The 16849-nt window shown below is 36.7% G+C and overlaps 1 protein-coding gene across 1 annotated transcript in view; it reads left to right on the top strand.

Moving 5' to 3' along the window:
* Positions 1 to 16849, top strand: part of LOC132488545 (ankyrin repeat domain-containing protein 26-like) — a 114357-nt gene that overhangs the window by 52479 nt on the left and 45029 nt on the right. Inside the window, 5 exon segments of the mRNA XM_060096843.1 lie at positions 743 to 836; positions 3150 to 3248; positions 3866 to 3894; positions 3987 to 4059; positions 14833 to 14924. Coding sequence (XP_059952826.1) covers positions 743 to 836; positions 3150 to 3248; positions 3866 to 3894; positions 3987 to 4059; positions 14833 to 14924 — 387 coding nt within the window.

Here is a 16849-nt window from a genome sequence, read left to right as displayed (position 1 = left end):
CTTGGCACATTTAGATGATTAATAAATAAAAGTTCTTATTCTTCCCTTATTAAAGCTTGCTGTACTTTTTTGAAGCGTTGCATAACTATATTTAAATTTTCTGCTATGATTTAAACATAAAAGTTTTTCTTACTACTTCGCTATTTTATTGAACTATTTTTCCTATCAATAAAAATTTTATCAAATAACAGATTCTTATAAGCCCTTGTTTACCTAAATGAAGCAGCTTCTACAGTGTTCTGTTTATGCTCAACATGACATACTTCATGGTTTCTTTTCATGCCAAGTATATTATTTTAATACTAAAAAATTTCTGTCTTTAGAAATATTTTAAATTTATAGCAAGTGTACTTATTAAAGCATTTATTTAAACACATATTTTTTAAAAATACTCTCTTCTTTTGACAAGGAGTGTAAAGTAGATTTAGGTGTTTTGAAGTTAATTCTTTGCTGAAATGTGCCTGTAAGTCAGGCACATATTTTGTCTGTGAAAATAATTCCTCTGGCTTTCCATGCTCAGTTTACAGAGTCAGTAGCCAAATGAGGATAAAAGATAGACTTGATCTAGAGAGTGTATATGAAGTATTCTATTTCAATGTTTGGGTTTTCAATGCATGCTTCTCTTATTTTTAAATCTAATTGCTTGTAAAGTAGGAAATTTTTAAAAAGTAGGGTATTTTCAGCTATTAGAAGGGGATTAGGAAAGCTTTATGCAACTCATTATTAATATCAATTTTAACAGAGTATTTCTGAGAGTCTTCCAGAGAAGTATGTTGATCATTTATCTGGAGCTGCAGGTCAAAGAGGAAAAAATATATTAAATGGACAAGTAGAAGGTAAGAACTATATTTTTATGAAAAAGTCATTTGACAGCATGTTGATTTAAAATGGGAATTCTGATATATTCTAATAGCCAAAGAAAATCACCTGTCGGTTAAGAGGAAGAATCATTCCTCACACTGATTTCAAGTTGAACTGAGCCTGTCTCATTCTGGAAAAGAAGTGCTGTATCAGAAGAACTAAGCAGCTACATCTTTTTTTCTCGTCAAAAATCCATCAACAGGGCTTCCCTGGTGGCGCAGTGGTTGAGAGTCCGCCTGCCGATGCAGGGGACATGTGTTCGTGCCCCGTTCCGGAAAGATCCCACATGCCCCCGAGCGGCTGGGCCCATGAGCCATGGCCACTGAGCCTGCGCGTCCGGAGCCCATGCTCCACAACGGGAGAGGCCACAGCAGTGAGAGGCCCGCGTACCGCAGAAAAAATAAATAAATAAATAAATCCATCAGCAGGTTTTAGGCAGTTTTTATTTGGCCAAAAAGCAGTGCTTGAATACTTAGGTGTGTGCTGTGTTCTATTTAAGTTCTGACTGTCCAGATGTTCTTTTGTAGACAGCATGCCATGATATAATCATCTATCTCCATGTCTGTTACCAAGTTACACTGTGAAGTGTGCCACCCTTTTGAGATGGTCCTCAAAGACACAGTTTGCTTGTTGTTTAACCAAGTGTCTTAAAGCATGTACCTGAAGTTATATCATTTTTTATTCTAAAAAGCTATGCAGCTTATATTCTGAAAACTACTAAAAACATAACACTGTTGATGTAAAAAAAAAAAAAAAAAAGAAAATCACCTGTCAAATGCATAGTGAGGAAAAAGACGAGAAAAGGAGGGAAGCTGTGTATCTTATCTGGTGTCAGCCACAGATTAAATTGAGAGTCCCCTTTCAGGAGCTAAATTATTAGTTCCGTTTCAAGGTACTCTACAACCTAAGGAAAGTCGGGAAATGAGGAAGAGGAAAGAAGGACTAAAGAATGAGAGAGGCAGAGGTTACAGGGAGTAAATGAAGGAAAAGGAAGCAGGGGCCTGTGGAGGACGGGGCAAAGTAAAATAGGTCTTTAGAAAAGGGAAGAAAAGAGTATTTGAAACGTGAGACAAATTTGAAGTGAGCTTCCAGCACCGAAACTTGTCAGAGACGAACAGCAAAGCTTTCCCACTCTTACTGTGGGAATGTAGAAGCAGACTGATAGATCAGAGTTTCTCAAATTTTAATTAGTCCCATGGGGACCTTGTGAAAAGTGCACATGCTGAGCAGCAGGTCTGGGATTGTGCATTTCTGACAAACTCTCAGAGTAGCAAGGGTGTAGGCTTGCATTGAGAGAAATCTGGAAGAGGAGCCACTGGATAGTTCAAGACAGAACAGGGTCAAGGAAAAGCATTATTTTGTTTTTCTTTCTGAGTGTGTTTATATCATTTTTTATACCAATGCTTCCATATTCCATATTTAAATATTCCATATTTAAGAGGGTTGCAAAGCGTTGAAGTAGAACTTATAGATGTAAGGTGCCACTGCTAAGCAAAGAGGAAAAAAGAAGTGGTGGGGATGATCCATAAAAAGAATGTAAAAGGGGGAGGATTAAGACCACAGATCCAGAGACTACCTTTGAAGAGGAAAGAATATAGTGAAAGGAAAGAGGGGGGAAAGAAGGGTGTTAGGGAGGTGATTGTGGAGGTGATGAGGAAACTTGAGAGAACTCTCGTTAGATGACTTCAGTGTATTTACACTGAAACAAGGTTAGGTCATTGCTGCTCCAGAGAATACTGGAAGCAGGAGTGGGTGCTAGAATTGAGGTAAACCCCAGCTCCTCCTTGTAACTATCAGGCATCAAAGATATATGTTGTGTTGGTATGTGTTATTCAAATGAGATTAATTTGAATATGGAAGCATTGGTTGTTTTTTGTTTTTTAAGATAGGTTTTTCTTGTTTTTTTTTTGGCTGCTTGGCTTGGCATGTGGGACCTTAATTTCCCCAACCAGGGATTGAACCCGTACCCCCTGCAGTAGAAGCATGGGGTCTTCACCACTGGACCGCCAGGGGAGTCCCTAAGATAGCTAATTTTTTGATGATAATTGTTTCACAAAAATCCTTTTAAACATTAGCATGATATACTGAACCAAACTAATTTTGGAAACAAAAGAAATTAATAGGGTTCATTCCCTAAATGCTAAAATTGTTATTTTCAGTAAATACTACACTGATTTTGAAATATGAAAGATTTTTAATATCTAATAATTCTATGGCAGTAAAATTTACTTTTTCCTTTTTGATAATCGTACTTCGATATTGAAAACTTATAATACGTTATTTCTTAGATGTGCCTTATATACCTTCTTGCATGAGTGGATCGAGAAACTTTAAGATGACTAAACTAGAGGATCCAAGAAATGTAGGCATACCAGTAGCCCACATGGGTATGTAAAAAAATGAATATTTTTATGAACTATAATTCTACAAGTGTATATCCAAGCTGATCAGTTCATAACACTTTCTCTGATGAGAAATGAATTATACATTCAACTGAACTGTCATCCCAACTGTGCACTTCCTAAATTACAGTACAAATTGAAGAACATGATAAATACTTGTATATAATGGTGTAAATGATGCTGGTTTATTGCATTCAAGATATGCTGTTGCATTTTACCATCAGCTTTCACATTTACCTTCTCGGGGTCATGATTTGTTGCTCTGATTAAAGATCACTTTTCTCCTCATCAATCAGCATGTTCACATTGGTACATGTGCATTTTTTCTATTTTATAAAGGCTTTTGGAACATAATCTTACTTTTGAAATCTTAACTGCATGTTTTGTTAAACCTGTACTCCTATTTTTTCTTCAGTATCTATAGTGGATTCATATGTCTGTCTTGTTGCAGTCCTAACTTCCCCCAAGAAACAAAACACCAAAACCTAAAGTATTCACTGCCAAGGCCAAGCATGAGGATTCTGCTCAGTACTAACTGCATGAATATATAGTTGGCTTTCATAGTTATGTGTATTTGATTCTATGTCCCTTTTGCCTTTTAGATTCTCCTGAAAAATATCCTCACTTGAAGGTAAAAACTTATATTTTTGTCTTGAATTATTAACTAGAGATTGTATCAAATGTACATTATTTATTAATCAACTTGTTTCAAAACCCATTCAGCCTGCAGTTGGAGTGAAAGATTCTGTTCCTAATAAAACAGTAGGAATGAAGGATTTACAAACATCCAGATCAGGTAAATATTGAAGTGCAAATTTCACTCTGGAAAGAGGTACACTAAAATATTTGAAACGCTCACAGCCTTCATATTCCTAATTTTTTTTCCTTTGTTTTTGCAAGTTTAATTGAAGGATTTGACATAAATAAGGCACCTGTTATTGTTGGTATCCATGTTTTGAAAAAAAGATATTTACAAGCATAAGAAAAAGATATTTTTAAAATGTAAGCTTTAACTCAGATGTTTCTATGTATGTTTCAATACCCTAAAGTTCTCAGTTTGGAATCTCTGTACTTCTTAGGGATTCTCAGAGGTAAATTATTAGATTCTAAGATTTTTCCAGTTTTATAAAATGCTTATTTGAATTCTGACCTTAACCTAGAGTAAAGCTTCACTTGCTAACATGTCAATTGTATTTCAAATTTAATTATTTCATTTTAGTGGTATTACACGGATGAGCTTAATCCAACCAGATGTTTTGATTAGCAGACTCTGTGTGTGTGTGTGTGTGTGTGTGTGTGTGTGTGTGGTCTTTGATTATTAAAAGTGGGGGAAAGTAATCATACCTTAATGACGATTTGATTGACACAATCTTGTAAAACAGTAATTCTGAAAGTTTTGTGCTTTAAGATCCTTTTATTTATTTGTTTGTTATTTTTTATGATGCAGATATAGGATCCTTTTATACTTTTAAAAATTATTGAGAATTCCAAGGAACTTTTGTTTAAGTAGGTTGTATCTACTTGGAAAATAAAACTGAAAAATTTAAAATACAAGCACACACAATCATACATTCTATTAGCCATTAGAAGTATGATGTTATCACATATCTTGTCTCTGGAAAACTGCTCTGTACACTTAAAACAGAATGAGAATGGAAATAACGTTTACTGTTATTGTGAAATAGTTTTGACCTCTTGGACCCCTTGAACGGTTGAGTCTTGGGACTCCAGGGATGCTCAGGTGACACTTGAGAACCACTGTTTTAAACCATTTACAGAGCTCATGGATGTGAAATGATAAAGGGACGCTTGTGATGAAACAGGCTTTAAACTTTCACTTTTACATTTCTTGCTTTTTTCTTTGATTTGTCTTTTTTTTAATGTATACAGCAGGTTCTTATTAGTCATCAATTTTATACACATCAGTGTATACATGTCATTCCCAATCTCCCAATTCATACCACCACCATCCCCAACCCCCTGCGGTTTTCCCCCCTTGGTGTCCATACGTTTGTTCTCTACAACTGTGCCTCAATTTCTGCCCTGCAAACCAGTTCATCTGTACCATTTTTCTAGGTTCCACATATATGCGTTCATATACGATATTTGTTTTTCTCTCTCTGACTTACTTCACTCTGTATGACAGTCTCTGGATCCATCCAGGTCTCAACAAATGACCCAATTTCATTCCTTTTTTATGGCTGAGTAATATTCCATTGTATATATGTACCCCATCTTCTTTATCCATTCGTTTGTCGCTGGGCATTTAGGTTGCGTCCATGACCTGCTTACGGTAAATAGTGCTGCAGTGAACATTGGGGTGCATGTGTCTTTTTGAATTATGGTTTTCTCTGGGTATATGCCCAGTAGTGGGATTGCTGGATCATATGGTAATTCTATTTTTAGTTTTTTAAGGAACCTCCATACTGTTCTGCATAGTGGCTGTATCAGTTACATTCCCACCAACAGTGCAAGAGGGTTCTCTTTTCTCCATACCCTCTCCAGCCTTTGTTGTTTGTACATTTTCTGATGAAGCCCATTCTAAGTGGTGTGAGGTGATACCTCATTCTAGTTTTGATTTGTATTTCTCTAATAATTAGTGATGTTGAACAGCTTTTCATGTGCTTCTTGGCCATCTGTATGTCTTCTTTGGAGAACTCTCTATCTAGGTCTTCTGCCCATTTTTGGATTGGGTTGTTTGTTTTTTTAATATTGAGCTGCATGAGCTGTTTATATGTTTTGGAGATTAATCCTTTGTCCGTTGATTTGTTTGCAAATATTTTCTCCCATTCTGAGGGTTGTCTTTTTATCTTGTTTATGGTTTCCTTTCCTGGGCAAAAGCTTTGAAGTTTCACTAGGTCCCATTTGTTTATTTTTGTTTTTATTTACATTACTCTAGGAGGTGGATCAAAAAAGATCTTGCTGTGATTAATGTCAAAGAGTGTTCTTCCTATGTTTTCCTCTAAGAGATTTATAGTGTCCAGTCTTACATTTAGGTCTCTAATCCATTTTGAGTTTATTTTTGTGTATGGTGTTAGGGAGTGTTCTAATATCATTCTTTCCATGTATCTGTCCAGTTTTCCCATCACCAATTTTTTTTTTTTTTTTTTTTTTTTGCGGTATGCGGGCCTCTCACTGCTGTGGCCTCCCCTGTTGCGGAGCACAGGCTCCGGACGCGCAGGCTCCGGACGCGCAGGCTCAGCGGCCATGGCTCACGGGCCCAGCCGCTCCGCGGCATATGGGATCCTCCCAGACCGGGGCACGAACCCGTATCCCCTGCATCGGCAGGCGGACTCTCAACCACTTGCGCCACCAGGGAGGCCCAGCACCACTTATTGAAGAGACTGTCTTTTCTCCATTGTATATCCTTGCCTCCTTTGTCATAGATTAGTTGACCATAGGTGTGTGGGTTTCCCTCTGGGCTTTCTATCTTGTTCCATTGATCTATGTTTCTGTTTTTGTGCCAGTACCATATTGTCTTGATTACTGTAGCTTTGTAATATAGCCTGCCGTCAGGGAGTCTGATTCCTCCAGCTGCGTTTTTTTCCCTCAAGACTGCTTTGGGTATTCAGGGTCGTTTTTGTCTCCATACAAATTTTACGATTTTTTGTTCTAGTTCCGTAAAAAATGCCATTGGTAATTTGATAGGGATTGCCTTGAATCTGTAGATTGCTTTCGGTAGTATAGTCATTTTCACAATATTGATTCTTTCAATCCAAGAACATGGTGTATCTCTCCATCTGTTGGTATCATCTTTAATTTCTTTCATCAGTGTCTTATACTTTTCTTCATACAGATCTTTTGTCTCCCTAGGTAGGTTTATTCCTAGGTATTTTATTCTTTTTGTTGCAATGGTAAATGAAAGAGTTTCCTTAATTTCTCTTTCATATTTTTCTTCATTAGTGTATAGGAATGCAAGAGATTTCGGTGCATTAATTTTGCATCCTGCACCTTTACCAAATTTTTTGATTAGCTCTGGTAGTTTTCTGGTGGCATCTTTAGGATTCTCTATGTATAGTATCATGTCATCTGCAAACAGTGACAGTTTTACTTCTTCTTTTGCAATTTATGTTCCTTTTATTTCTTTTTCTTCCCTGATTGCTGAGGCTAGGACTTCCAAAACTATGTTGAATAATAGTGGTGAGAGTGGACATCCTTGTCTTGTTCCTTATCTTAGAGGAAATGCTTTCAGTTTTTCACCATTGAGAATGATGTTTGCTGTGGGTTTGTAATATATGACCTTTATTATGTTGAGGTACGTTCCCTCTATGCCCACTTTCTGGAGAGTTTTTATCATAAATTGGTGTTGAATTTTGTTGAAAGCTTTTTCTGCATCTATTGAGATGATCATATGGTTTTTATTCTTCAATTTGTTAATATGGTGTATCACATTGATTGATTTGTGTATATTGAAGAATCCTTGCATCCCTGGGATAAATCCTGGTTGATCATGGTGTATGATCCTTTTAATGCATTGTTGGATTCTGTTTGCTAGTATTTTGTTGAGGATTTTTGCATCTATATTCATCAGTGATATTGGTCTGTAATTTTCTTTTTTTGTCGTATCTTTGTCTGGTTTTGGTATCAGGGTGATGGTGGCCTCGTAAAATGAGTTTGGGAGTGCTCCTTCCTCTGCAATGTTTTGGAAGAGTTTGAGAAGGATGGGTGTTAGCTCTCCTCTAAATGTTTGATAAAATTCACCTGTGAAGTTGTCTGCTCCTGGACTTTGGTTTGTTGGAAGATTTTTAATCACAGCTTCAATTTCATTACTTGTGATTGGTCTGTTCATATTTTCTGTTTCTCCTGGTTCAGTCTTGGAATTTGTCCATTTCTTCCAGGTTGTCTATTTTATTGGCATAGAGTTGCTTGTAGTAGTCTCTTAAGATTCTTTGTCTTTCTCTGGTGTCTGTTGTAACTTCTCCTTTTTCATTTCTACTTTTATTGATTTGAGTCCTCTCCCTCTTTTTCTTGATGAGTCTGGCTAATGGTTTATCAATTTTGTTTATCTTCTCAAAGAACCAACTTTTAGTTTTATTGATCTTTGCTATTGTTTTCTTTGTGTCTATTTCATTTATTTCTGCTCTGATCTTTATGTTTTCTTTCCTTCTGCTAACTTTGGGTTTTGTTTGTTCTTCTTCCTCTAGTTCCTTTAGGTATAAAGTTAGATTATTTATTTGAGATTTTTCTTGTTTCTTGAGGTAGGCTTGTATAGCTATAAACTTCCCTCTTAAGACTGCTTTTGCTGCATCCCATAGGTTTTGGATTGTTGTGTTTTCATTGTCATTTGTCTCTAGGTATTTTTTGATTTCCTCTTTGATTTCTTCAGTGATCTCTTGGTTATTTAGTAATTTACTGTTTAGCCTCCATGTGTTTGTGTATTTTATATTTTTCCACTGTAATTCATTTCTAATCTCATAGTGTTGTGGTCCGAAAAGATGCTTGATATGATTTCAATTTTCTTAAATTTACTGAGGCTTGGTTTGTGACTCAAGATGTGATTTATCCTGGAGAATGTTCTGTGCGCACTTGAGAAGAAAGTGTAATCTGCTGTTTTTGGATGGAATGTCCTATGAATATCAATTAAATCTATCTGGTCTATTGTGTCATTTAAAGCTTCTGTTTCCTTATTTATTTACATTTTGGATGATCTGTCCATTGGTGCAAGTGAGGTGTGAAAGTCCCCCACTATTATTGTGTTACTGTTGATTTCCTCTTTTACAGCTGTTAGCCATTGCCTTATATATTGAGGTGGTCCTATGTTGCGTGCATATATATTTATAATTGTTATATATTCTTCTTGGATTGATCCCTTGATCATTATATAGTGTCCTTCCTTGTCTTTTGTATCATTCTTTATTTTAAAGTCTATTTTATCTGATATAAGTATTGCTACTCCAGCTTTATTTTGATTTCCATTTGCATGGAATATCTTTTTCCATCCCCTTACTTTCAGTCTGTATGTGTCCGTAGGTCTGAAGTGGGGCTCTTGTAGATAGCATATATATGGGTCTTGTGTTTGTATCCATTCAGCAAGCCTGTGTCTTTTGGTTGGAGCATTTAATCCATTCATGTTTAAGGTAATTATCAATATGTATGTTCCTATGACCATTTTCTTAATTCTTTTGGGTTTGTTTTTGTAGGTCCTTTTCTTCCCTTGTGTTTCCCACTTAGAGAAGTTCTTTTAGCATTTGTTGTAGAGCTGGTTTGGTGGTGCTGAATTCTCTTAGCTTTTGCTTGTCTGTAAAGCTTTTGATTTCTCCGTGGAGTCTGAATGAGATCCTTGCCGGGTAGAGTAATCTTGGTTGTAGGTTCTTCCCTTTTCTCACTTTAAGTGCATCATGCCACTCCCTTCTGGCTTGTAGAGTTTCTGCTGAGAAATCAGCTGTTAACCTTATGGGAGTTCCCTTGTATGTTATTTGTCATTTTTCCCTTGCTGCTTTCAGTAATGTTTCTTTGTGTTTAATTTTTGCCAATTTGATTACTGTGTGTCTTGGCATGTTTCTCTTTGGGTTTATCCTGTATGGGACTCGCGGCACGTCCTGGACTTGAGTGGCTATTTCCTTTCCCATGTTAGGGAAGTTTTCGACTATAATCTCTTCAAATATTTTCTCTGGTCCTTTCTCTCTCTCTTCTCCTTTTGGAACCCCTATAATGCGAATGTTGGTACGTTTAATGTTGTCTCAGACATCTCTTAGGCTGTCTTCATTTCTTTTCATTCTTTTTTCTTTATTCTCTTCTGCTCAGTGAATTGCGCCAATCTGTCTTCCAGGTCACTTATGTGTTCTTCTGCCTCAGTTATTCTGCTATTGATTCCTTCTAGTGTAGTTTTCATTCCAATTATTGTATTGTTCATCTCTGTTTGTTTGTTCTTTAACTCTTCTAGGTCTTTGTTAAACATTTCTTGCATCTTCTCGATCTTTGCCTCCATTGTTTTTCCGAGGTCCTGGATCATCTTCACTATCATTATTCTGAATTCTTTTTCTGGAAGGTTTCCTATCTCCACTTCATTTAGTTGTTTTTCTGTGGTTTTGTCTTGTTCCTTCATCTGGTACATAGCCCTCTGCCTTTTCATCTTGTCTATCTGTCTGTGAATGTGGTTTTTGTTCCACAGGCTGCAGGATTGTAGTTCTTGTTTCTCCTGTCTGCCCTCTGGTGGATGAGGCTATCTACGAGGCTTGTGCTGGTTTCCTGATGGGAGGGAGTGGTGGTGGATAGAGCTGGGTGTTGCTCTGGTGGGCAGAGCTCAGTTAAACTTTAATCCACTTGACTGCTGATGGGTGGGCCTGCGTTCCCTCCCTGTTGGTTGTTTAGCCTGAGGCAACCCTACAGTGGAGCCTACCTGGGCTCTTTGGTAGGGCTAATGGCAGACTCTGGGAGGCCTCACACCAAGGAGTACTTCCCAGAACTTCTGCTGCCCGTGTTCTTGTCCCCATGATGAGCCACAGCCAACCCCCACCTCTGCAGAAGACCCTCCACCACTAGCAGGTAGGTCTGGTTCAGTCTCCCGTGGGGTCACTGCTCCTTCTTCTGGGACCCACTGCGCACAGTAGTTTGTGTGTGCCCTCCAAGAGTGGAGTCTGTTTCTCCCCCAGTCCTGTCAAAGTCCTGCAGTCAAATCCCACTAGGCTTCAAAGTCTGATTCCCTAGGAATTTCTCTTCCCATTGCCGGACCCCCAGGTTGGGAAGCCTGATGTGGGGCTCAGAACCTTCACTCCAGTGGGTGGACTTCTGTGGTATAAGTGTTCTCCAGTCTATGAGTCACCCACCCACCTGTTATGGTATTTGATTTTGCTGTGACTGCGCCCCTCCTACTGTCTCATTGTAGCTTCTCCTTTGTCTTCGGATGTGGGGTATCTTTTTTGGTGAGTTCCAGTGTCTTCCTGTCGATGATTGTCCAGCACCTACTAGTGATTCTGGTGTTCTCACAAAAAGGACTGAGAGCATATCCTTCTACTCCACCATCTTGGTTCAGCTCTTATTTGTCTTAAGAAATTGAAATCTGACAATTTTACTTTCGTTAAAAAAAAGGAAAATATTTTTGTTATGTATTCATTTCCTGTGTCATGGCACTGTATGCTCTTTAGATCTATTGTGGACCTAGACTTACCCTATTTTTGCCAGGAAACAATTAGTCACTCAAGGCTATCATTTCTTTTGTAAATTTACGATATTTATCCAGGCCTTAAAAAATTAGTTCTGAAGATATTGGTACATTGAGGAAAGACCATCTCATTGTATTAAAGTAGTACCATTCATTAAAAGATTTTTTAAAACCCATGTCTCTGGAACACACAATACTGTCATGCATATTTAAACATAAAATAAATGGTTAGACATAATTTTGTTAATGAAAAAATTTATATGTTGAAGAAATGTAATTATTAATAAAGCTCTTAAGGGATACAGAATATGTAATAGAGATTGATGAGTGAATCAAAGTAAGTAACACTAGAAAATTAAAAATTAGAAAAAATGAGAGGCAATAGTTAACGTATCTATATGAATGGCAATGACGTGTAAGGTACAATAAGCCATGAGGGAGTAGTGTGTTTGGGGGGAGAGGAGGACATGGGACTGCTTCTCTGAAGAAGGAATTTGTTCAGGTTAGTCAAATTTGTATTAGTATTCACATTCTAATAAACGAAAACTTTGTTTTCAGATTTTTCAGGTTGGGATTCTGCTAGTTTGTGGCTCAATAATGAGACTTGTCGAAGAGCCGGGCATTTGAAAGTTGATGATAAATATCCATTTGTGTCACAATGAATGACCAAAAATCAGTCAGTATCCACAGAATTTGGACAGATGACCTTAACAGATAAAGAAAAGATTAATATCGGAGTGTTGTTTCTGTTAGGGGATTACACGCTCCGTGACCTGTGTGAGTCACAACTGCCAGAAAACAGAGAAAGCAAACAATGTAATAAATAAGCACAGAGCACTCAACCATAGGCCACCTCGGCATGGCTTCACCATAATCCTGATGTTTCCAAAATCATTTTGTGGCAAAATCTGCTTTGTGTTTACTCCTTTTATTCAACCTGCAGCCAAACGTCTTTTAGCAAGACGTTTGCATTCTTCCTCTGACCAAAGCAACATAATAAATAACAAAGGGAATTAGGTTCGTTAGACTAGTATTTAGCATACACCTGAGAGTGGGTAGCAAGATTATATTTAGAACTTTGGGACTAGTTGGGAAACCTAGGCAGACATCTCAATATTCCCTTCTCAAAATGTAGTTTCTTAGCTTTATTTTTGTTTAGCTCTGAATTCATTAGTATTAGTTATAACTATATTCAATGTAACGAAACAAGCACCTCCAAAACCAAATACTAAACTATTTCTTGTATTTTCTATGAGTTTATATATTTTAGAATTGGCTTTCCCAGCAGTAATGGGAGTCATTGGGGATTGCTACATAGTCCCTCCTTCTTAGCTGCGTCCACATAGTATACCAACTTATTATTTTTAATGAATTAATAGTTCACAAGGGATATTGGTTTTAAGGAGTGCTGATCATTTAAAGATAGTGTAAGGAAAATCAATTCTAATTCTACTAGGATGCCCAGTCTATTGATTAACCACATCTAATATATGTTCTACATAAATACCAATTAATTTAGTGCCCTTAATCAGTCATATGATCAGGGCTATAGTAATAAATCATACACTGTTTTCTTTTTCCAGTCCTATAGTTTTATCTTCTTGTCTTTCCTTACCTGTGGAATTAATGTTACATTTACAAAAGATTCTCAGTTATCTCCTAGAGTAGTGACTACAAGCTATAAACTCAAAGTTTTTTTTATCTATACAAGTGACTTGTTTGCTCTCATTTCTCCATGAGTTTGGTAGGTCCAAGAAGCACAAATTCAAACGAAGCACCTACACGAGCCCCGTCAACACAGGAAGGTGTGAAACAGGAAAACTGGAAACTAAATACAAGCAACTTAAAACAGTTCATGCAGATCATTTCTCTTCTCAGTTGATACCTTTTATAAAGTAATAAGCAGAGTCTAGTTCTTGAGGGGCCCAGGATTCGTGCATTTATTTATTTAATAAAGATTTATTCTATGCTGGGTCCTGGTAATTTTATATCCTAAATATTTCTGGAAACAGTCCCTCAGTGTAGGCCTGCATCATCTTTTTTTTTTTTTGCATTATAATGCCATCAAATTCTTCTCCCTCTATTTATTTGTATGGCTTTCAAATTCATCCCTCCCGCAGCATTCAGAGTGATCTATCTCAAGTGCACCAGTGATCGTGAACCACTCTTTAAAGCACATTAATGTCCAGCCATCTTAGAATGACACGAGGCTTTCATAATCTAACTTCTACCTGACTCTCCCTCTCTAGCCCTTTCTGTCTGTCCTTTGCTCTGGAATTCTGAACTGCTGGTGATGCTCTCTCATCTATCCCTGTATTTTAGACAACTATTCACCCTGTTTTATGTATGCTTCTCTGCCTGTCTTGCTACAGCTTTCCATGCTCTCTCCCTTTCCTGCCCTCTATTCCCTTGAATCTGACTGACCTCACTGTGTAAGTCTCAGCTCAGGAATTATCTCTAGAAAAGCCATCCCTGACACCTTTTATCTACATTCTTCTTTAAACTCCATGTTTAGTACTGAGCAGGAACTCAATAAATAATTATTGAGTAAAATAAAGACTGTTTATACAAAGATGATTTCAAGAGATTGTCCTCTACAGTCTAGAAGCAAAGAGGATAGACGTGAAGAAATAATTTACAGTTCAGGTGATGAAGATACACTAGAAAAATCTATAAAGTACTAAGGTAGCTACTAGGAAAGAGATACCTATTTGGGGAAAGAGACCTGTAATCAAGGAGGACTTCACAAAGCAGGCTGAGACTTAAAAGGTGAAAAGAACTTTGTCAGAAGAGTAGAGGAAACATTTCACATTAAGGAACTGATAAAAGCATGAAAAGTAACAGTAATTTTGGAAACCATGAATAACGTTGCAGTTGAAGCTTGGTGTGTTTTTAAATAGGTACTATTATGAAGTAGAGAACAGAGTATATTGTGACTTTCTATGTTTGTCCTGTATTTTTAAATTTTGTTTGTTTGTTTGTTTTGCGTACACGGGTCTCTCACTGTTGTGGCCTCTCCCACTGCGGATCACAGGCTCCAGACGCACAGGCCTAGCGGCCATGGCTCACGGGCCCAGCTGCTCCGCTGCATGTGGGATCTTCCCGTACCGGTGCACGAACCCGTGTCCCCTGCATCGGCAGGCGGACTCTCAACCACTGCGCCACGAGGGTAACCCTTTGTTTGGTTTCTGATTGTTCTGTTCATTGATGTTTGGTGGATGAATTTGTAAATGAATCTTTGAGATGTTTGTGTGCCTCTAACCTGGTGACATCTGGTATTTCCCAGATGGTTTGTTGGAGTTTTAGGTAATTAACAGTATTTCTTAAAGAAGTAAATATTCAGCTAAAGATTAAGCTTAATTTAAATTGTCATTTGATAAAATTTTTTAAATCTATTTTTATAAAGATTATGTCTTTTATCTAACTGTTCTAAGTAGTTAATTTTAACTAAACATATAGATTTGTCAGCAGAACTAGACTTAGAAATAACATCGGAGGAAGCACAAGAAAGGCTTGATGGAAGTGAAAATAACCACTCACAGGTATGTAAAAATGTAAATGTAAATTTCTGGCTCAGTATTGTTTTCTATGCTTTAACAACAGAGTTCAAATGAAATTACCTTTCAAAATTAACCTCTTAAAATTGATAGATAATAATTTAAGAGTTAGTTTTTATAGTGCTTTAATTACAAAGCTTAAAATATTGTTAGAATCTATTATAATTTATAGTTAAACTTTGTACTTGGAATTGAGGCAAAAAAATTTCCTCAATATTGTTTGCTTCTTCCTTACATGATAAAGAAGGTGATAATCAAATACTGAATCGTATGATTAAGCAGTTGAAATTATGAACAGTATATCAGTGATGGTCCATGAGTTAGATTCATGGAAGGAGAAATCATTCCCAGCTGTTCAAAATTTGCAGTTTCAAATTGCCCGTCACTAATGCCAAGATTAAAGATTTATTCTGTCCTGTGACCTCTATGTAGTCGACCTAAAGATCTACAATCAGGGAGAGAAGGGGTCATACAATCAACCCAATTGCCTATTAAGGAAGCAGACCTTCCAGAATTGGAGCTTTGTTGTTAGGGTACAAACAATAACTTTCTAATTTATTTCATTTCAGGGTAGGAAACCAGTAAATAATATTAAACAATGTTTTATCCACTTTCATTAGTGGATATTAGAATATAATATAACAGAATGAAAGCAGGTATTATATCAATGTATAATACTATCATAGTATATAATTTGCATTAAAATTTAGGAACTTGTTCCTCTTTCTGATTGATGTTAATTGATTTTGGCTCCTAGTAATTTAAGGTTTGTCTATTCTCCAGTTACTAGTCCTAAAAAAAAAAAAAAATGCTTACGTGCACATAGGGACTTTTTAAGGTACGGTGAGGTGAAATATTTTTAAGTAAGGAAGCCTTTGTAACATTAAAAATCATCTCCTAATTCATTTTTGGTAGATTTAACATATATGAATTATTTAGTTCAAACAAACAGTGACAAAATTGGGTTTGTGAGTTCATGTTTTTCTCCTGTTTCAGGCTAAGGCAAGTTATTTTTCACTTCTTAGCTGTAATCCAGTGATTTGTGAGTAGCTAAACATAGATGAAGAAGTTTAACGGTTAAAGTTTAATTATTTTCTAATTTTTCTTTGTCCGTACTTGATTACTTAAGGATAAAGTTATTTTAAAAACATGTACCCTGACAGAAAAGACATCTGAAAATCAAATCAAGCCAATTGATCTTCTGCTTTTGCATCTGCAAAAAATGCCTCAAGAACCAGAAATGAATAAGGAATGTGATAGAGAGGACATATCTGTATGTTCAGGACTTCCTTGTGTACAAAAGCATGAGGAAATGTGGATCAAACGAGGCAAATTAGGGTGGAAAAATAACTTCAAACGCATCACAAATAAGTTAAAGTGGAAGTTTGGTGGAACTTTTGGAAAATACAAAATTACTGTTTGTCCTGAGGAAGAGCCACTACATGATAACCCTAAAGAAGGAGCAAACATAAAGGAAATACCTTCTAATTTGACAAATAATATACCTGACTGTGAGGCAAAAGATGCATTTGGAGTATCTGTCTCTCTAGCATTCCAAGCATTTCCTGAACAAAAAGACCCCAGTCTTGAAAATGTTTTTCCATCTTATTTAACCTCTGGGTCTTGGGGACATGCTTGCCCGTCATCTTCACAGCTTTATTTAAATGAAATTAAATTAGACTATAAAAGTGATAAACCAGACACTGAACATGTTTTTAACAAAAATGAGGAGAGTTTTTATAATGATACAGAAAATAAAAAAGTAAGGGACCCAGTAGTTACATTTGAAATGCAAGAAGACCAAGAGTTTGATATGCAAATGTTACAAAATATGAACCAAAATACCACTAATTGGAAATTAGACATCGGATGTATACCTCAGTCTAGTGATCCCAAAAGACTTTTTGATTTATGGCTTGCCCACTCCA

The sequence above is a fragment of the Mesoplodon densirostris genome, chromosome 4, assembly GCF_025265405.1.
Source record: "Mesoplodon densirostris isolate mMesDen1 chromosome 4, mMesDen1 primary haplotype, whole genome shotgun sequence".
Lineage (NCBI taxonomy): Eukaryota > Metazoa > Chordata > Mammalia > Artiodactyla > Ziphiidae > Mesoplodon > Mesoplodon densirostris.
Note: the sequence above shows the minus strand (reverse complement) of the source record. Positions and strands in the feature narration are given on the sequence as shown.